The 23,459-nt window shown below is 34.8% G+C and overlaps 1 protein-coding gene across 1 annotated transcript; it reads right to left on the reverse strand.

The window, feature by feature from the left end:
• Positions 1 to 20,227: 20,227 nt before the first annotated feature.
• On the reverse strand, positions 20,228 to 21,742 carry LOC120090164 (Late embryogenesis abundant (LEA) hydroxyproline-rich glycoprotein family). The gene is given in 2 exon segments (XM_090310605.1): positions 20,228 to 20,568; positions 20,571 to 21,742. Coding segments are annotated over 2 exon segments (735 nt in total). The 5' UTR covers positions 21,277 to 21,742; the 3' UTR covers positions 20,228 to 20,539.
• Positions 21,743 to 23,459: the final 1,717 nt, after the last annotated feature.

Raw genomic sequence — 23,459 nt, forward strand, 5'->3', positions numbered from 1 at the left:
GTCAGTCTTTACTCTTAACGGAGGAGCTGTAGTGTGGTGAAGCACTAAGCAGGGGTGCATCGCCGACTCCACTATGAAGGCGGAGTACGTAGCGGCTTGCGAAGCTGCTAAGGAGGTCGTTTGGCTCAGGAAGTTCTTGACAGAACTAGAAGTTGTTTCCAGATATGTCTAAGTCGATTACCCTCTATTGTGATAATAGTGGGGCAGTGGCGAACTCCAAGGAGCCTAGGAGTCACTGGCGCGACAAACACATAGAACGAAAGTATCATCTGATCCGCGAGATAGTACTCCAAGGAGCAGAAGTACTTAACTACAGGGGCAAGTAGATAGATAGCCCCCTTAAGGGCTGATTCCAGGGCTTGAATGATGTGGCCTCACGTACCTTCTCTTGGCCCGAGAGGTATTCATACATAGTTGGACTATGTTGTATTATTCATTAGAGGGATCAGTGGTACTTAAGAAGTGAGATGTAACTATAGGGGCAAAACGGTAAATTGGCCTAGCTATACTTACGAGCATCTGTGAAGGGTCATCGTACTCATGATTGGTTATATCCGATGGATATAGAAATTTATCTGTGGTAAGAAGAGTTCAGATGTTTGTTTTTAGTGAAATGTCTGGCAGTTAACGGATGGTGGATCTCGTGGCTAAAGAGTTTAGTTAATTATTCACGTCCGTTGGAGCTTTGAGCCACAGGTCCATAAGGTCCCCTTGGTAACTTGGATAAAGTTGAGAATCAAATTTTGGGTCAGTTTGAAATGTTCAAATTGACAAAGGGAGTTCGATTATGTATGATATAATTGAACTGGTTAATTTATACGATATAATTGACTAAATGTATGAGATACATTATTTTGGAGGAAATTGGATATAAATATGAAGTAAAGGAGAAATTACTATAGTAAATATATGATATCAAACTATAGGTTAAGAATATAATATGATTATATTCATTATTTAATTAATTAGGCGGTTATGAGATAATTGGCCGAGAATTTCTCCTGAATCGTGCGAAAGTGGGAAGATTGATTTCAGTTCTTGTAACTGAAGAATAAAATGAAAATTGTTTTCATTTTGTGAGAGACGCAAGAAAATCGCTCACTATGTGTTTCCAAACGATCGCTTAACGTTGAGAGCATATACAATAGCCCCATCGTCCTAAACGACAGACCCATGCCCTAAATGATCGCATGCGATTTCTAAACGATCGCTTAGTGCGCCGAGTAGACTTAAACGATCGCTTACTAAAACCTACACGGTTGTGTACCTTTTTCCTAAATGACAAGCACCCAACTATACGATAGTCATCTATTTTCTCCCAATTGCTTGTTCGTTCTACACGATCATTTTTTCCTCCTCCCTCTACCGATTCCATCAAAGTCCACTCTTTAGATTCTCACTCCGAGAATACTGAAGGCTTCGAGTGGTGGAGTCGTCCCCGGTTGCTGTTGATTTGTGTGATGTCGTTCGTGTAGACGATCATGGTGCTGTTAGGCGACTGATTGTTAGGCGATAAAGAGCGTAGAGGACTTCAGTTCCGCTGGATTGAGTTCGAGTGAAGATTGTCTTCAACTGGTACGTTTACTCAATCTGTTGTATTTTAATTGTGAAAGCATGCCTATAATTAGTGTTACAGTGCATATCTGTTTGTTAGAATATATGTGTGGTAATTCGGTCACAATGAAATCAGAAAGATCTGAACCCACTCATGGATATTCTTGTTCAAGAGTTCCTTCATATATCTCTATAATGCATGGTTGCGTTAAACATAAGATTATTCCTATCTCTAGAAACACTACTTACTTTGCTTAGTGAGTTCCACTACTTACCTTCTCAGGCAGTTGATTATAGCTACTCAACTCATAGACAAGCATTGTGATAGCCTCACACTAAGCAAAGAGGATTGACTCACTATACTCATGCAACGCACACCTTTTGGTGGTTTGCTACATGCATCATATCTTTATGCTGCATGATTGAGTATGTGATAACTCTTGCAATCTGCACTTAACTCATTGCGATAGAAGTAAAAGATGGTAAAGTAGAAGATGATGATGAAAATGATGTTGACGAAAGTGAAGAGATGCATTAATTACAAAATGTATTAATGTCTTAAGCCAAAATGTAATACAATACAGAGGTAAGAAGAGAGGTGGGAAGCTAGATGTAGGCAATCTCTTGCTTCCATCAGATTTGTGTCAAGGCTGTCGGTGATGCCATGGATGGGCGGTGGAGTAGTCTCTTTCGAGCTCTATCTCCAGTGAAGCTCCAGTTGTCAACCGAAAAGGGTTGTGGGAATGAAGAACTCTCAAAGACTGTCTACTCATACTCTCATTTGTGATCACAAGAATCTGTCTAAGGCAGAGTCCTGATTGCCTTGAATTTGGGCTTTAAGGCTCTATTTATAAAGCTCAAACGCCGACAACATTGGTAATCCACTCTGAATCACTGTCATCACTGACGTGCTAGGTGAAATGTTATCATGATCTTATCTTTTTTATAGTCCCAAGGTATGCGTTCATGATTGTTTCTTCTGAAGCATCAACGCATTCCACCCACTTTGCGATCATTCTTCTATCACGGCAAACACTCTGTAGTTGTAGTATTCCATGCGATGAACTTGTCGTCATGAAGATCAACACATGCAATCAACTTTACGATGGTCTGGGATCAACGCATGCGATCGATTCCTGCAACAACTACAAAAATAGACATTTTGACACAGAATAACGCATGGTATAGGATTAGTGGGAATTTTCAGCGCTGATCAATGCAAGCTCATTTTTTCACATAAATCCTTAGTCATTTTAATGCATATTTTTCCCATCAACCCTCATAATTCTAAGTAAAAAGCTGCAATAGATTGTATTTCTACAAATTATCACACCCCCAAATTTAGAATCATGCTAGTCCTCATTATATTAAGGAAATTCAGAACTTGTCTTTCGACTCTTCCTTCACGTTGACCAGCTTCTCAAAATATAATTCACTTGAACTTCTAACCTTGGTAGCAACACTCTCCTCAAACTTAGCCACTTGTTCTAAGAGATATTTTCTAAGTTTAATTTTGGCAAGCCTTTGCTTAAAACTTTTTACTCATCGTAAACAACTATGAGCTTTTTACAATGTGATCGTTCAAAAAGATTCCAAGCTTTGCTACTTATCATTAGATTGAGGCGTTGAACCTAGTTACGTTCTTCATTTTGGCTTACCCCCACGGGTGTCATGCGGGCATCCAACTTCAGTTGTGTGCCATATTCAACTCAACTCTCGTCTTAGCTAATTTTATTTTGCATCAGATAGAGGAGTTGTTATTATGCATTGATTCTGGTCACCTACTTTCATTTTGGCTTACCTGCACGGGTGTCATATGAAGTATCCAACTACGGGTAAGTACCTTTCAAAACTTAACTCTTATCAGCTTGGATTTCCCCTTTGCGCTGACAATGGAGTTTTTAATTATTATAATCACATTTTTTTAAGGAACATTATCATAATGTTTATATTGAACACATTTGCCCGGGCCGATCCTACCCCTAAATTTAAAGAGTAGAAGGGTCCTTTCCAAAAAGCTAAAGACAAATTCATTTAGAAATGCGGTAAAAGAGATTTGAGCAGAGGTTTGCATATAATAAAACTGAAGACTGTCAAACTTTGAAGAAGCTACTAAAACACGATGAGCCATGCGACGTCTAGTGAGTAAATTTAGTGAACTTACATAAGTATCATCATAGATGCTAATTTATCAGTGCAAAAGAAGGCAAGCAGGTAAAGGAGAATTTCAAAAAGGATAATGCATGAAAGATAACAAGAATAGAAAGATGCGATTAGAGTGTCGATTGCGTTAATAATTTATAGTTGATGCAGAGAAAATGGTCATGCATTGAATGAGGGAGAGAACTCTTCTTTCGAAACAACACAACGAGAGGAAATTATTATCGCATAAAAAAGGAGTGATGCAACACCACATCCAAAAAAAGCAGCCGCAAATCCAAACCAACAATAATCAAATAAATCAACTAAAGAAGTTATGATGCCTTATCTGCCTCATCTTTGAAGCACGAAGGTGTATCCAGTCCATCTTCAAAGCTCGATGGTGTATCTTGGTGACGGGAAATTAGAAGTCAATTTTACTCGACAACTAAAATCCCATGGACACGGTATGTAATGCATGTTTCTAATATATGCGTTGATAGTCATGCGTCGATGGTCATGCATTGGAATGAATATGCGTTAATAAATGTATGCAATGACCATGCGTCCTGTCACAAGTTTTCTTACGCTCACGCCAAGTATAAAGCGAACGCAAGTTTCTCGGGTAATCAGAGGTCGAACACAAGGACTTATAGCTATATGTATGCGGTAATGTGCATGCGGCGTTTTGAATAAAAGAATGGATAGGAGGTTGCTAAGTTAACCCTACTCCTACTTCTATCTAATAGACAACGCAATGAAAATATGTATGAAAGGAAGAGATACGACAACACTTGACATGAAATAAATGTATGGGAAAATAGATAAAATGCAGAGATGATTTCATTGCAACTCTTAAGAGTGACCGCAAGGGCAACCTTAGTCAACGCAAACCATGCGATCATGCTACACATACTAAAAGCCTAAATCTAGGATGTATGTGGTATGTATGCATAAATGTCGAGATGACCGCATACCGCCACCATATCCTACTTCCTAGACGCATGAAAATCCATTCTGTAGGGTGCATACGCTGTGTGAAGCAAACAAAGCTTATCCCTAAGTTCCCCATTCTTGCCTATGCGTTCCAATCCGCTCTCCCGAATCTTAGATTTGTGTTTTAGACTACTCTCCCAAGTATGCCTAAATGATGAATGATGTGCTCATAGGACAAGGTAACCACATGAACTTTACTAACCTAAGATTGTTACTATCCCTAGTGAACAATGTATACATTACTTAATGCGACCAACCACTTACCCTTCCGGGCAGTTGATTGTTGTTGACTTCACTCATAGACAAGCAATGCGTTAGCCTGTAGACAGATGTTGCAGCAGCTTCACACTAAGCAAATAAGATTACTCACATACTCGCGCAATGCACACCTCTCGGTGGGTTGCTACATGCTTCATATACCTAACCCACATGACTAAGTATTAATTCCTTAATCACAAAATGTCATACAATACAATATAAGAAAAGAAAGGACAATGAAGTGACCGGCTGGAAGCAAAGACTTGCTTCCAGCGGATGTGCGTCAAGGCTGCCGGTGGTTCCATGGATGGGCGGAGGAGCTAACTCTCTCGAGATCTAGCTCCAGTCAAAGGCTCCAATCGTCACTCAGAATGGATGAAGGAGGTGAAGAACTCTCAGCCATCTTCTCACGCAGTTTGTCTGGATCACGGGGAAAATCCTCGATTCACAAGGATCATCCCTGGATAACTTAAATTTTTTTTCATCGGCTTCTATTTACAAAGCTTGGGTTGCCGAAAACATTAATTGGACTGCTCTGAGTCTGACATTCGACACGTTAGTTCTTTCTGAACCTCTGCCACTAACGGCATGGTAGGTGAAATGTCAACATCAACTTTTGGTTTTTCTCGAGGTAGATGTGTTGATGCATTCATTCCACCAACCTTGCATTTATCCCATTAGCATGCGTTGTCGCGTAGCCACAATCATTCAATGACCGCATTCGCTTAATACCGCAACTCTACATGATGATCACAATCGTTTGACGAGCACAACTCCATTGTGATAGATGCATATGGCTGATTACCACAACATTCATGCGTTGATCGATGCATTTGCCTTTGCGATGGAGTGTTTCTCTGCATGCGGTCGTCTATGCGGTGGTCCGGTTTCTGCATTGCATCTATTTCCTGTTTTAGCTAAAAAAATAGAACATTGAACGCATAATAACGCAAAATAACGGGTTAGCGAGATTCAACATGTTGATCGACGCAAGCTCATTTTCTCGTGAATTCCTATCATGATTGCCACATATTCTGCCTAACAACCTTCATAATTCTAAGTAAAAGGCCTAAGATGACATGCATTTCTGCATGTCATCATATCTGTCCCATCTTCAAAGCTCGATGGCATATCTTCCCCATATTGAAAGCTCGATGGCGTATCTACCCCATCTTCAAAGCAAAGCCCAATGGCGTATCCGCCCCATCTTCAAAGCTTGAAACCGTATCCGCCCCATTTTGAAAGCTTGATGGTGTATCTACCTCGTCTTCAAAGCTCAATGGTGTATCTGCCCCATCTTCAAAGCTTGATCGTGTATCTGCCCCATCTTCAAAGCTCAATGGCGTATCTGCCCCATCTTTAAAGCTCAATGACGTATCCATCTCATCTTCAAAGTTTGATGGCGTATCCACCCCATTTTCAAAGCTCGATGGCCTACTCACCTCATCTTCAAAGCTCGATGGCGTATCCGTCCCATCTTCAAAGCTCGATGGTGTCTCCACCTCATCTTCAAAGCTAGACAGCATACCCACCTCATCATTAAAGCCGAATCAAGGAGTGCCATAATAGTGTTGTTTATACCTTTCTGGGGTCATCCTTATGTGAACCAAACCATGATATTATAGGGGATCAAAGAGTGATATAATAGGGTTATTTAGACCTTTCAGAGGTCATTTCTATGTGAACCAAACCATGATATAATAGGGGATCATCTCCAAAATGTTGGTGCGGCTTCACTCTCTCCAAATTATTGGTGTGGCTTCACTTTCCCATCTTCAATCGAGTTTGACGCATCTTCAAGTCCAAGTTGCAATTAAAGATAAAGTCGGGACCTCCATCTTCATGTTCTATCTTCAAGTTCAAGTTGAAATAATGATAAAGTCAGGGCCTTGGTAAAGTCAGGGCACAAGTGCACCTCCATCTTCAATCAATTTTGTTTTCAAAGGCAAAGTTTAATGTGGCAGGCTACACTCCATTTTCAAAGGCAAAGTTTGATGTGGATGACATCTACTCTTACAGGCTACACATTCATTCACATACGAGATGTGTTTAGTAGGAGTCAGATCGTTGGCGGTGAAGCTGATGACCATCCCTGTAGGCTACACATTCATCCACATAGGAGTCTAGCAAGAGTTACATCGATGTTGATGAAGTTGGCAATCATTTCTGCAAGCTACACATTCATCCACATACGATGTGTGTCTAGCAGAAGTCAGATCGTTGTTAGTGAAGTTGATGACCACCCCTATAGGCTACACATTCATCCATATAGGAGATGTGTCTAGCAGGATTCAAATCATTATTGATGTGGATGGAGACCACCCTTGCAGGCTACACATTCATCCACATAGAAGATATGTTTAGCAGGAGTCAGATCATTGTTGATGAAGTTGGCGACCACCCTTGCAGACTACATAGTCATCCATATAGAAGATAAGTCTAGCAGGAGTTAAATCGTTGTTGATGAAGCTAGAGACCACTCTTACAGGCTGCACATTCATCCACATAGGAGATGTATCTAACAAGAGCCAGATCGTTATTGATGAAGCTGGTGACCACCACTACAAACTACACAGTCATCCAGATCAAGAGCATCTGGGCTGAAACAAGCATCTATATGACTCAATCAGAGGGGTTTGTAGTTCCAGATTAAAATCAAAGAGTTTGCAAGCTTAATAGGTCAATTTACGGGCTGAAACAAGCATCTAGATCTTAGAACATCAAATTTGACACTATTGTCAAGTCGTTTGGCTTTGATTAGAACGTTGATGAGCCTTGTGTTTACAAGAAGATCATCAACAGCTCAGTAATTTTTCTGGTACTATACATGGATGATATCCTACTCATTGGGAATGATGTAGGGTATCTGACTGACATTAAGAGTTGGCTAGCTACCGAGTTCCAAATGAAAGATTTGGGTGAGGCACAATATGTTCTTGGGATCCAGATTATTCAAGATTGCAAAAACAAACAGTTAGCCCTGTCTTAGGCATCGTACATTGATCAAATATTAATCAGGTATATGATGTAGGATTCCAAGAGGGGTTTGTTACCCTTCAGGCATAGAATCGTTTTGTCTAAGGATCAATGTTCTAAAACACCTCAAGAGGTTGAGAAGATGAGACGGATTCCCTATGCTTCTGTTGTAGGAAGCTTGATGTATGCAATATTGTGTACCAGACTCGACATTAGCTATGCGAAGGAATTGGCAGTCGGTATCCGTCCAATCCAGGATTTAATCATTGGACGGCGGTCAAGATGATTCTCAAGTATCTTCGGAGAACAAGGGACTATATACTTGTGTATGGAGATAAGGATCTGATCCTTATAGGATACACGGACTCTGACTTTCAGACCGATCGAGATTCTCGCAAATCGACATCGGGGTCAGTGTTTACTTTGAATGGAGGGGTTGTAGTCTGGCGAAGCATTAAGCAAGGATGCATCGCGGACTCCACTATAGAAGTCGAATACGTAGCAGCTTATGAAGTAGCTAAAAAGGTTGTTTGGCTGAGGAAATTCCTTTCAGATTTGGAAGTTGTTCCAAATATGGATTTGTCGATCACATTGTATTTTGATAACAACAGAGTTGTATCAAATTTGAAGGAGCCTCAGAGTCATCGTCGGGGTAAGCACATCGAACAAAAATATCACTTGATCAGAGAGATTGTGCATCATGGTGTTGTGATAGTCATGAAGATCGCATCAGAGCATAACGTTGCTGATCCCTTTACAAAGGCCCTCACGGCTAAGGTGTTCAAGGGTCACCTGGAAAGTCTGGGTCTGCGGGACATGCAGCATCTTGTCTAGGGCAAGTGGGAGATGATAATGGGGTATCCCTTAGTTTGTTGTATATTGTACATTTTTATATTGTATTGTACATTAGTCTCCCGAGTCATTAGGACAAGTGGGAGATTGTTGAGATTGATGTCCTAATTCTCGCGGAGTCTCGTTGTTTTGTAAAGATACACATTGTTTAATGAATAAAATAAGTGTTATTTAATTCTACATTTACTCATATCCAATAAATAAAACTCCTTGGTTATCTTATGTGAACTTAAGCATGTATATGTGATATACAAGTGGATCATGCATTTAGTGATAACCTAAATAGGTCTGTAGGGATACCTAATCCTAGTGACACTACGGATACGACCCACTTTGTAGAGGTTTGCAAGTGTTGTAAACTACTACAAATGGTAGATCCTAACCATTCATGTGGAGACGTGTGAGCGAGGTTGTCCTATACAAAGAGTTTGTATAAGACCTGGACCACGAGATGACTAGACTCAGTATATAACGTTGTTGATACTAGAGACTTGCATCACGACCATAGGTGACACGACCTCAATCTTAAGTGTTTTAGGAACTCCTATCTTTGAGGGCGGTCCTTTAATTAGTATGGGTTAGAGTGGCCAGATTGCCAAATCAACATGCTTACCTTTTTGGGGACTTGTCTGATCTGGGAGCTGGGAACTCAATCCACAAGATGAAATTCACTTCTTCCCTGAAGTAGGGATACGTAGAGAGATTGCTCTCTTAAGAACTGATTCTGGGGCTTGAACATAGTGGCCGCAGCTTCTCTTTGGAAGAGAAGACTCAGTCATATTAGGACTATGACTTATGTTTATTAGAGGATTCAATAGTACGTAAGGAGTTAGATGTAACTATAGGGGCATAATGGTTATTGATCGAGCTGTACTTACGAGCGATCTGTGAAGGGTTGTCGCACTGCTGATTGGTTAAGATGACACATAATATATATGTGGTAAGAAGAGTTCAACTGTCGGTCTTTAGTGGAGTGCCTGGTAGTTAACGGATGGTGGATCCCTTGACTAAAGAGTTTAGTCGGTTATTCACGTACCACTGGAGCTTCGGGCTACAAGTCCATGAGGTCCTTTGGTAGCACATTGGATTCAATTGAGGATCAGTTCTTGGTGTTGATTTGAAATGTTCAAATTGACAAGAGGTATTTTGATTATATATGATATAATCGGTATGATGTATGAGATACATCTAATGGAGGATTGATGTAAATGAGATTTACATTAAGTATCATGGAATAGAAAAAGAAGTATGGTTTATATGTTTCATGAGATTAAATATTAAAACTATAGGTTATAAATATAGTATGATAAGTTGGTTATCATTTATGTTTATAATAATATTAATTATTAGGTAATTAATTCTTTTTCTTTAATAACCAAGTGAGTGGGTGGTTATTGGATTCATGGTAACCGTGAGTTTAAAAGGAAAGTGGTTTTCCTATTTCTAAAATGAATTTACAAACTGATAAAAAGTTTTGGAGTTTTCTCTCTTGCGTAAAAGAAACTCACGTAGTCGTTAAGTAAATATGAATTTATTAAACAACAATTGGGTGAGCTAAACGATCGTGCAGTATTTACTAAATGATCACATAGTTTTGCTAGACGATCGCTTGCCCAAAGTAAACGATCGTGTAATGTCTGTAGGCGACAGACCTTGCTAGACGATGAGCTAAACGATCGCTTAGACTTATTTAAACGATTGGGCATCGACCTATACAATAGGTCTCCGTCATCTCTCACTTGCCCAATCATGTACACGATTTGTGTTTCCTCCTTCATCTGCCTCATTCCAAGTCTAAACAAAGTCCACTCTCTGGATTCTCAAACCGAGAATACCAAGGTAGCCTTGTTGGTGGTGTCATACTCAACTCGACACCATCGAGGTTTTCTGGAGAAATCGTCCGTGGTGCTGTGGAGGCCGTTCGTGTTGCAGAGGAGTTCGTGACCGAGGCAATCATTGAGGACGAGCGCAGTGTTCGTGCTGTTGTGTTGCGGTCGTGTAAATCGAGTGTTCGAGGTTGTTGTTGTTCGAGTGTTCGTGTGCAACGGAGCGTGGGACGCTTATGCAATTGTTCGTACAGTTTTCCCTTTGAGCATTTATAGTTTTTCATGTTGTAATTTCTCTGTGAATTGTATAACTGTTTGTTTGAAGTTGACTGTAAATGTTATGTTCATTCATGATTGTGATTTGGAATTATCTTTCTTCCGCTGCTCCTGGAAATCTCGAACCTGATTTCCTTCACCAGGCTGCACCTAAAGAGGCAGGCAAGCTGGTTTCGATTAATCCTCAAAACAGCTTCATCTTCAAGCTTAGCTTGATGTCGCCATCTCGTTTACTTCACCACTCTAATAGCCTAGCTCCTGTGAAAATAAAAGTGGGGGCAAGCTATTAAAAAAATAGTGAATAAAACAATTAAGCAGAAGAAATGGTTATAATTGCAAAAAAAAAAAAAAAAGAAGAAAAAGAAAAGAAGAAAATATTAGATTCAATTCATTGTCTAAATTTGACTTGTTTCTAAAAGTGAGGGAACAAAACAAGTTGAAAAAAAAAACAGGTATAGCATTTGTAAAAAAAATAAAAATAAAAATAAAAGGTTAAAAAAAGTTTAAAAGAAAAAAAAATTTGCTTAAAAAAAGAAATTAGAGAAGAAACAAAAAAAAATAAGGAAAAAAAAGAAGGAAATAGCGACTTAAAAAAAGGTTAAAAAAAAAAAGAAAAGAAGAAAGACATAAAGGAAGAAGAAGGGAAAAAAAGAAAAAGAAAAAAGAAAAGAAGAAAGATGGAAAAATAGGGAAGATAAAAAAATAAAAAAGAAGAAACAAAAATAAAAATGCAAAAAAAAAAAGTGAAAAAGAATAGGTTTGATGTGGATGAAAAAAATAGAAGAATGCGTATAATTGAAAGTCATGAAATTCTCAAGCACTTCTTTACTATTTATATAGGAGAAACGAATCAAATCACAATGACAATTATTCAAATTTAAACCATATACCAAATGTTTCTCGACCATTTTAAATTGTGGGTGGTTATTAGAATTTACTATTTGTAAAATTCAAAGATTTGTTGTGATTCTATAAAAAGTCAATTAATGCACAAAATTCTCAAGATAAGAAGGAGAAGTTTCAAAATATCCCAACTCAATTTTGATGGTTCACAAATTTAAGTTATTTTGGAGTAAACTTTAAATTAAATCCAAGCCGAGTTTCGGGTTGAACTCTTCATCTTAGCTTAAAGAAAAATGATGGTATATTACGACATTGAGCCCAATTTCTTTCTTTCTTTTTTTTTTTAGTTTAATTCAAATCTAAAAAAAAAAAAATTTTATTGAATTCAAATTATATCGAAAATCAATTCGGTCTAAAGTTAAGATTTGGAAGCTCCAAAGTTCATGTCAAATCCAAATGGGAAGGAAATAAAATCATATTCCAAAAGCGATGACTAGGTACCAACAAAATTTTATCCCAAAATCAAATTAAAATTTGGGTTCACTTCAAGCAAATACCAAATCAAAGTTGAAGTAAAAACAAAGACGATGTCTAAATTCTACTTCAAATTCGCATAAAAAAAATTTTAAAAAAAGATTAGTAAAATTTGGGATACGACTCAAAATTCAATTTACAATTAAAGTGGAGCATAAATTCTACTTTAGTTCAAATAAAAGTTTACTCGAGAACAAAAAAGTCAAGAACTAAAATTTATCTTTCGTTTATTTGGTGAAAAGTATGTCAAACAAACAAATTTCCAAACCAAAATTTTGAGCTAAATTCTTATATTTTGATCTAAGATGATGCATCAAATTAAATGAGTCAAAATCATACTTTGATTTTAAATTATCTTTTTCGAGATTCATCCACCACATAGATGTGCATAAATTTTGAAAAATGGTGCATTTGTTGAATGAGAAATTTCGGCGAATCACAAGTTCTCACATCATAAACGAAAGCCCGAGCCTATTCGGAAAACTATAAGTTTGATTGAGCTGAGTAATTAAAGTTACTTGGGCCCAACCCAATCAAGCCCAAGGTGAAATTTTGGGCAAATTAAAGATTAAGATCGAGCTCAATTTTTCGGCCTAACAACAAATGGGCCCAAGCCCAACTTTAGTCCAATTTGGACCCAATAAAGCAATTGGGCCCAAGTCTATGTAAGCCCCATGAGAAACCTCTATTACCTCTTCATTTGAGAGCGAGTTGGAAGAATTGAAGGCCAAAATTCTGAAGATCTGAAGTTCTAAAGATCTGAATAACACAACTTCTTCAAAGCTTTGAAGATCAGAAGACATACTAAAGCTCTGCAGATCAGAAGAGATATTAAAGCTCTAAAGATTTAAGCTCCCAAGATCCAAGACTTAAGCTCCCAAGATCCAAATACTAAAGCTCCCGATTCTTGAAAACCAACGCTCTCAAGCTCTCAAGTGCTGAAGACTGAAGTTTCTCAAGTTTCGAAGACTGAAGCACTCAAATTTTGAAGAATTTGAGATCTAAACTATTTGAAGTTTTGAAGATTAGAAGAATTCAACTGACTGTATCTTCATAACCTACAAGATGAAGATTCAATCTTCTCAAACTCAAAGAAAAGCTCACAAACCGATCAACAAGCCAGAGGTCAATCCAAACTGACCAACAAGCCACAAGCCGATCTAAGCTGATCAACAAACTATAGGTCGATCCAAGCTGGTCAACAAGCCCGCCCAAAAACTGCTCCAAGAAGATCAACAAGCCTAAAGGTCGATCCTCCAAGAAGATCATCAAGTCCAAAGGCCGTTCATCCAAGCTTAACATTAGAGTTTACTTTTCGAGAGAAAGCATCTAAGGATTATGTATTAGAGATTGTACTCACGTTATTGAAATTAATACAAATATAAAGTTCAAATTCTATGAATTAAATTTCTCTTGAAATCTCGTACGAACACTACCCCATATATATTCAACTTAAAAAATAAAAAAAGAAAATAAATTCCTGTTAATCAAGTAATAAACTGTTAAATTTACAAATAAATTTTTATCTTCCTCATTAAAAAGTGAGAAAAGGGGGTTATTGCATAATTAGCAAAATATATTTACAAAATTAGGCCCGTGTCATCACTTTTTTTTTTTGCAAAAAGGGCAAAATAAGCCCAATCTAATCCAATTAACAATGAAAAATGTTGAAAACATCCTTCAATTATGCGCACAACACAAGGAAAAAAACGTATGCGCACTTTTTGAAGTTGACATTAATATACTTCATTAATGGATTTGGAATATTAATTAAATGATATACCTAAAATGATGTCTATGAGTAGTGCACTGATATATTATAAAATTATTAAAATAGTAGTATATTAGGTACTATATTAAGCAATACGCCATCTAAAATGGAACAAAATACAAAAAAAAAAAAAAGAAAAAAAAAAAAAAGAAAGATAAAATAGTGTAGCAAGTATCCATTTGTGACAAAAACTAAAATAAGTGATAATCAAATTTATTAATTGAATGTTTATTGTTGTTAGATATATACTTTGGAATGTTGATTGATGTTAGATGTACCGTTGATGTACTCATGTCTTTACCTAAAGGTATTACTACTTATACACTTATATCTTATTGATATATTACTACTACACTTGAATATCATGTCTACAAAATGAAACATATGGTTTACTTCAAAATAAAAAGGTACTAGCAGAATGTTTTTTATTAGATATATTGAACATTGATCCCTGTATGTCACTTGAGTTGAATTAGGAATATGTGTTTGTTTCTCCTTTATAAAACAAAACTTTCATTACTAAATTTTATAGCACTTGGGCTATCGTGGTAAAAAAATTGATACAATTTTCTTTTGGATTAATCGAAAATGCTAACTTAAGTCTATGATAAGACATATGTTACAAGTGGATTCTAGAATCAAAGGTAATAGAATCTAGAAGGAGTAGGAGAAGATCAAAAGGACATATCAATGGGCGAATTGGGCCTAGTCGGCCTCGATTGGCCTCCAAGAATTGTCCAATAGCCAAAGGCCCAACATGATTAGGTCTTAAAGGATGAAACCGAGCTTGCTTAGGTAGAATGTTGGGATGGTCGGCCTCGGTCCAAGTAAGGTCCACACAAGTTCTGCCCAATATAGAACCCTAATAAGATAAGGAAAGAGAAATAGTAGATAAAGTGTATTTATCTATGTTGGATTTTATGCCCTAAAACTCATAGATATAAAATGTAAATAATTGGCTATCATCAATAAAGAGTTATCGATGTTATTTCAATAAGTGTTATTGATTGTATTATATTTGTTTTTGTCTTAATAACCCTAATCCAATAAACTAACATCTTAGGCTGTCTTACGAGTCTTGTACTGTATGTGGCGACATAGAGGGAACAATGTTCAATATATAACCTCAAGGGTCTATAGTATAGGGACAAAGATGGGTACCTTGCTTGGGTCCAACCCAATCAAGCCCAATGTGAAATTTTGGGCTAAATTAAAGATTAAGCTCGAGCTCAATTTTTCGGCCCAACAATAAATGGGCCCAAGCCCAACTTTAGCCCAGTTTGGGCCCAATAAAGCAATTGAGCCCAAGCCCATGTAAGCTCCATGAGAAACCTCTATAAATAGAGGTCTTACCTCTTCATTTGAGAGGGAGGTTGGAAGAACTGAAGGCCAAAATTCTGAAGATCTGAGTAACACAACTCTTTCAAAGCTTTGAAGATCAGAAGGCATACTAAAACTTTGAAGATTTAAGCTCCCAAGATCCAAGACTTAAACTCCCAAGATCCAAATTCTGAAGCTCCCGATTCTTGAAAACCAACGCTCTCAAGCTCTAAAGTGTTGAAGACTGAAGTTTCTCAAGTTTCGAAGACTGAAGCACTCAAATTTTGAAAAACTGGAGATCTAAACTATTTGAAGCTTTGAAGATTAGAAGACTTCAACTGATTGTATCTTCACAACCTACAAGCTAAAGATTCAACTTCTCAAACTCAAGGAAAAGCTCACAAACCAATCAACAAGCGAGAGGTTGATCCAAGCTCATCAATAAGCCACAGGCCGATCCAAGCTAGTCAACAAGCCCAAAGAGTGCTCCAAAAAGATCAACAAGCCTAAAGGTCGATCCTCCAAGAAGATCATCAAGCTCAAAGGCCAATCATCTAAGCTTAACATTAGAGTTTACTTTTCGAGAGAAAACATCTAAGGATTATGTATTAGAGATTGTATTCACTTTATTGAAATTAATACAAATACAAAGTTCAAATTCTATGAATTAAATTTCTCTTGAATTATCGTGCGAACACTACCCCATATATATTCAACCTAAAAAATAAAAAAGAAAATAAATTCATGTTAATCAAGTACTAATCTGTTAAATTTACAAATAAATTTCCATCTGCCTAATTAAAAAGTGAAAAAAGGGGGCTATTGCACAATTAGTAAAATATATTTACAAAATTAGGCCCGTATCATCATTTTTTTTTTTTTTTTTTTTTTTGTTGCAAAAGGGCAAAATAAGCCCAGTCTAATCTAATGAACAATGGAAAATGTTAAAAACATCCTTCAATTATGCGCACAACACAAGGAAAAAACGTATGCACACTTTTTGAAGCTGACATTAATATACTTCATTAGTGGATTTGGTATATCAATTAAATGATATACCTAAAATGATGTCTATGAGTAGTGCATTGATACGCTTCGTTTTAGATATATTATATAATTATTAAAATAGTAGTATATTAGGTACTATATTAAGCAATACACCATCTAAAAGGGAACAAAATACACAAAAAAAAAAAAAAAAAAAAAAGAGGAGAGAGAGGATAAAATAGTGTAGCAAGTATCCATTTGTGATAAAAACTAAAATAAGTGATAGTCAAATTTATTAATTGAATGTTTATTGTTGTTAGATATACACTTTGGAATGTTGATTGATGTTAAATGTACTATTGATGCACTCATGTCTTACCTAAAGGTATTTACTACTTACACATTCATATCTTATTGATATATTACTGCTACACTTGAATATCATGTCTAAAAAATGAAATATATGGTTTACTTCAAAATAAAAAGGTACTAGCAGAAGGTTTGTTGTTAGATATACTGCTAATGTACACTTAGAATGTTAATTGCTATTGGATATATTACTAATATACTCATGTTTGACTTTAAAATGTTTACTGATTGATGTCTAATACACTTATGTGTTATAAGTTATATCTGATATATTGTTGATACACTTGAAATATCATGCTTATAAAATAAACACGCATGCTTTACTTTAACATATGTTATTAATTGAATGTTGATTATTGATACACTTGACATGTTGATTTAGTTAGATATAATATTGATATACCAAATTTATAGTAAATAGAAAAATTAAAACTGGATTTAAAGCAAGAAATCAAACCAACTAATCAAAATCTAAATCAGAAAAAAAAAATTAATTTTACTAAAGAACATTAAAACGAGAAACAAAGATATCCTGTAATCAAACAAAATAAAATAAAATAAAAAGTAACATACAAATAAAATTGAAAAAAGTATATATGTGATAAGTGTATTAAGATCATGTTGAGGGAAGACAAACAGTTATTGAGAGAGAAGAAATAAGATTCAAAAATTGAAAATACATATATAAAAGAGGACTCAAAAATTGATATTTAGATATATCAATCAACAGATACACTTAAAATGATATACATCAGTACATCCAACTACCAAAAGCTAAAAGCTTCAGAAAAAAGAAGAGTACAAATTCTAATAGTTGAAAAGGAAAAAAACGACATATATATATAAACGAAAATTAAAAGTTGATTTTATTGCCATATCTGTGAGAAAGTGTGTGACACGCTCTTTTTTTACCAACTTTGAATCATAACCAATCCTAATAGGATTTAAACAAGTTAATTAAAATTAATGAAAACTTTTTTTTAACGTGAATCCAGTTATATAAATTAACAAAATTTTCGTTATCAAATAATTTAAACAATAAATTCATGCAAATAAATACAACCCAGAAATTAAAACTAACACTTTTAAACACCTAATTTGATTTTAATAAAAAGATTGGTATGAGATTTAAAGATCAATTCAACCCACATAAATCTACATTAAACAATTAATTTAAGGAACAAATATTGCAATTAATTTCATGCAATAAAATATAACATTAAATTAATTGCAAAATTAGAGTGGTTCAACAATTTTATAGTGGTTCGACACAACCGGCTTACGTCCACTTCCCAAGTTCCTTTTGGGTACTTCACTAGGAGTCTTTTGACTCTTTCCACGACATAGAATCAAACTATTACAACGTTCTTTTTTCGAACGCAAGAACAAATCCGAACCTTTCCACGATTGAAGATCAAATTGTTACAACGACTCTTTTTCCAAGATCAAGAACAACCCTTACAAAATGTTTATAAAAATAAAGAGCACACTTGACAAACTCTCTACAAAAGTGAATTTACAAATTGTAACAACAAATTAATCCTTACAACATAAAATACCTCTCTAAAAAAATGAAAAGAAGAAAATTGAAGCTCAAAAAGAGTAACAATGGAAGTTTTGAGTCATGGAGGATTGAAAAATAATGTAAAACTGTTGTTATAATTTTGGAGAAGATGAGAGTTTAAATAGAGAGGAAAATTTGTTGAAAACCACATTTAATTTATACCATTAGATGTTGGTAAAAAAAAATTGAATGGTTGATATTTAAACTCAACTAGCCGTTAGACACAAACAAAAAAATAATATAATAATATATATCTTTTTAAATCATTTTTTTTAAAAAAAATTCAATAAAAAGTAATTTCCACCATGTGTCCAAAACTAGCAATTAGACACAAATATAAAATAATATTAAATTCATTTTTAAATTCATTTTTTTATTTAACAAAATCAATTTCTTTTAATTCTCTTTTCTTTTGATAAAAACTAAAATCCACCAATTGCAAATTTAAAGCCCCATGTGTCACTCACTCTATACCTCCGAGTGGCAATCTCTAATGGATCCAATTTGATAAGAACACTTATGTCACATCAGTTTGATATTTGTCCGTTAAACTTGTTTCGGTCATACCTTTTTCGTTTGAAATCCGATTTGAGTGATTCAAATTTCGTTGGAATCATTGTTTCAAGCTCTACGCAATAGGTACTTCAAAACACTCAAATTGTTAATGAATAAAAACAGGTTTGTTATCATCAAAATATTAATTAATTAATAAATTAAAATTAGTTAATTTGAGATTAAAAGCAAAAAAGTCAACAAACATAACTAGCGATTTAAGCTGCAAAAAGAGATCAAAATTCAATATCAACTTAATGTTATATTCCACCAAAAGTAATATTTAACACGCCCAACAATAAACCATAAAAGTAGCCTAGTCTAACTTTAAATAATTGCCTCTTATCACCTTGATTGTAGATCTCAGAAAGTAACCCATCAACTAATTCAACTAAAATGGATAAACGCTAAACTCAAAAGTTCTTTTTATTTATATAACACTTATTTTAACTCTAAATTGATTGTTTTGTTACCTAATTTTTACTAATATTTTCAAAAACCAAGTCAAATTTTAAAGTTTAAAAAAATAGTTTTAAAAACTTATTTTTATTTTTAAAATTTGATTAAAAATTCAACTCTTATATTTAAAAAAGATGCAAATTATAAAAGAATTGAAAGAAAGTAGACTTAATTTTCAAAAACCAAAAACAAAAAACGAAATAGTTATCGGACGGAGTCTAAAATCTTTAAAATTTATGCTAATTTTGATCTAAATGGTGGCGGATGTTGCCACAAGAACTCACCAGAAAGAAGAAGAAGAAACTTGGGTAGAAGGAGGAGAGAAGATATAGATGAAAAACCCTCATCCTAAAGTTAAGAGAACAAACTCTAGAAAAATGTTATATTTCAAGTATGATTTTAGAAGCTTTCAATACAATCTTTAAAGCTAAAAAGAATTATGTAAGCCCAAAAATATACACCAAATGACTAATTAAATCTAAAAAAATTAATTAAACACTAATTGATCTAATAAATAAACTAATAGAAAGAAACTTCCACAACCAATCAACATTAATTAATCTATATCTATGAAAACATTTGAAACATCGAATTGGTTACTATAGTAAGTACTTATTATAATTTGTACTAAAAGTATAAAATTGTGACATACACTATTTTAAACTTCGTAATAGGATAATGTAACAAATAGGGAGGGAGAGAGGATAAGTAAAATATCAAATGTTAGAGAGATTTTAAATAATATTGTTGTAGTTAATTATAGATTGTAATAGTTGAAATAATTATTGAAGGCCTACGGATAAGTTATAATAACCCATTCTATCTATCGAAATTGGGGCCAAACGGCTCTACGTATGTATATGTAGAGAAAGTGTCATTTTTATAGAATTTTTTTTTAACTTTTTTTTTCTTTGTTTCTTTCTTTAAAAAAATAAAATGGAATTCGAGCAATTTCTTCCTAACGCAGGCAATTATAAATTAATGTACTAAAATCTTTTACATCTTGTCTTGAAACCAACATGTTCAAAACAAAAAAGAATCACAAGACATAGTATGATTTCATTTCTAATATTAACACATTTCTCTTCAAATAAAAAATGTAACCAAAAATTGAGGCCAAAAGCATACCTATTTTGTTTTCTATGGGTAGTAAATCGAATAAACTTTTCTGTGTTCATAGAGTTTAATAATCAAACTGTAATTACCAATCTTAAATTTATTTGAAGATTTCATTCTTCTTTTTCTTTCTCTCTCTCTGTTTGGTTACAGAAACCATCTGCGCAAATGAATGGGCATTTCGGCATGTTGCCTCTGTCCAGACGTTTCAAACTCACACCTCCACACGTCACTTCGATCTTCACCGGCGGAATTCTCCGGCCATCCACCACGAATCCGATTTTCGTACGTGCTTCAACATTCACCACCAGCTCTCCGGTCCGATTGCCGGAGTTCAGGTTCCGGCCCGCTCCGTCGTCGACTGTTTCGTTGCTAACCACTGTTTCGATCTTCAAACTCGTTGTGTTTTCCTTCGATTGAATAAAGCTCGGTACGATCATCGATCCTAATTCAGTACGAGTACCTTCTCCGGCGGCGATTTCAACCTCGATATCGCCGTAATTTAGCGATAACTTTGAGTTAGGGTTCTTGATTTCGATTCGACCGATTGTTTTGGCGTTTAAATACGAGCCGTCCGATTTGTCGGTGACGTTGAATTTGGAGATCCGGAATGATTGAAGATGAAACACAGGAAGTTTAGGTTCAAACCAGAGGTATAAAACGCCACCGACGGCGACAATCACCACGATTAAGAACAGGACGAAAAGGCAGACGAAGCAACAGCATCTCCGGCAGCAGCTCCGTCGCTTCTTGTTCTTCTGGCTTAAAGGAGACGGTAGTATCAGTTTCCTCACCGGCGGTCTTGGCACCGGCAGAGCAGTGTGATTTGGATCTTTATACCCTGGAGGCTTCTGGAGGATAGGTTTCAATGGCGGCTCTGCCATATTCTCTGAACAACTCAACAAATTCTTCACGGAAATCTGATTTAATTACAGTCGGAATAAAAAATCAATGCAGAAAACGAGACAGAGAAAAAGGAATCGAATCAATTCAGTTAATCAGTCAAGTACATGCATCACATTAAATAATAGGAAATAGAGAATTTCGTTTCCTTGGGAAAGAAAGAGGGAAAAAAATGGAATTCCATCTCATCGTAATGTGCAACGGAACGGAACATATCTGGGAAACAGGAGATCGGAAATGATCAAGAAAGAAGAAGAAGATGAAGATGATCACCTTAGAAGAAAATCGGTGACCGGAGATCTGCCGGAACTCCGATCATCCGTGGAGAAGAAAATGACGGAAAATGAGAGAGGGAGAGAGAGAGAGAGAGAGAGAGGAGGAAGAAGACTGAAGTCTTGTGACGGTGACGGAAATTTGGGCATGCAAGGCCTTTCGACTGATTGCGTCACAGAAATTCCAATTTGGTATAAACATATTATCATATTTATACATTTAATTCGATTATTTTAAGTATATTTCAATAATTTTAGGTTAGAGGTTTGATGTCTCACTCTACATATTAAAAAAGAAAAATATATCTCAAATTTAAAGAGTCCTTTATTAGGATTATTCAGGAATGGTTTATTAAATTATAAAAATTAAATTCCAGCTTTTTCTAATTTATAGAGACTGAATTTACATTTTAACAGAAATTTATTTAATTTTAAATTTAGAAAAATCAATTTATTTATTAAATTCCATGTTGTATTGTTTTAACACTAGTAACTGTCTCGTTTACAATTTAAAGTTTTCTTTTGTGTAAATGAATTTAGATCCTCCCTTAAAGTTATGATTTAAAGTCATTAATACATAATATTTAGGCATGTGTAAAATTTAATGCACAACATTTATGTAATGTTGAAATCAAAACAAACATATTTATGTAGATATAAGAGTTTGAAGCCTAGTGACAGATATATATTATAGGTACAAGGTACAAATTAACTTTGGGGGCATCATGAGTTTGTTATTAAATAATTAATTCAAATTGATGATAAGAACTAAATTAAGAGTTTGATAAAAGTACGTAGAGATTATTGATGAGAGCTTATCAAAATCTTATGGACTAAATTTTAACGGTAAACTATCTCATTAACGATGATCAATTTTGTAATTTAACATAAATTTATTCTATTTCAAATTATAAATTTTGGATCATTATACTGTAGTTACAGTTTTCCTTTCGTATATATTAATTATTTTAAAAAATTATATTTTTAACTTTCATGTTATATTGTCTAACATTCTAATAATTGTGTAATTTAAAATTTAAAATTTCTCAAGTAAATTAGAATTATGTTTTAAATACATTAACACATAATTTTTGGGCATGTATAAGATTTAATGCGCAACATTAAAAAAAAATGTTGGAATCAAGTTAAACACATGTATATAGATATAAGAGTTGAAGCCTAATGTATAGATATATATTATACGTGCAAGTTTCGGGGTAATTATGAGTTTGTTATAAATAATTAATTCAAATTTAATGCTAGGAACTAAATTAAGGGATTGTTTTTAAATATAGAAAAATGAACCAAAATATTTATAATTATTGCAAAATTTCATTGTCTATCTACGAGAGACCGCGATAAACTACTATATGTGTCTACCTTTTTCATGATAGATATAGATAGTAGTCTATCGTGATAAACTACTATATCGTGGTCTATTCCGTTCTATCGCGGATAAACTGTGATATTTTGCTATTATTTTAAATATTTTCAGCAGTTTTATCATTTAAAATAATTTTTCCTACATTAAGAGTTTGACAAAAAAAAAAAAACATAGTGACCGTATAATGAAACAAGTATGTTTCGAACCTATAAATTTGAACCTTTCATAAATTTTGTATTCCAATTTCTAAAGTCCCATTTGATTTTTATCCTTTGTTGAAACTAAGGGACTTAGGTGATTGTTTATAGTCTTGGGGTTATGATAGTAATTTACCTTACCCTAATTATCTTTCTTTTTTTGTGTTAAGGCTTGTCAGAGCCTATAAATAAGAACTCTCGTGTACCTTCCATATTATGTTAAAAAAAAATAATAAAAATGAGACTCTATCATGGTTTTTTCTGAAGCCGCTTCATCCTGTCGTTGGAATCTGAAGCCATTGCTATTGAGT

Source organism: Benincasa hispida, chromosome 1, assembly GCF_027475165.1.
Source record: "Benincasa hispida cultivar pf3 chromosome 1, pf3_genome.v1.1, whole genome shotgun sequence".
NCBI lineage: Eukaryota > Viridiplantae > Streptophyta > Magnoliopsida > Cucurbitales > Cucurbitaceae > Benincasa > Benincasa hispida.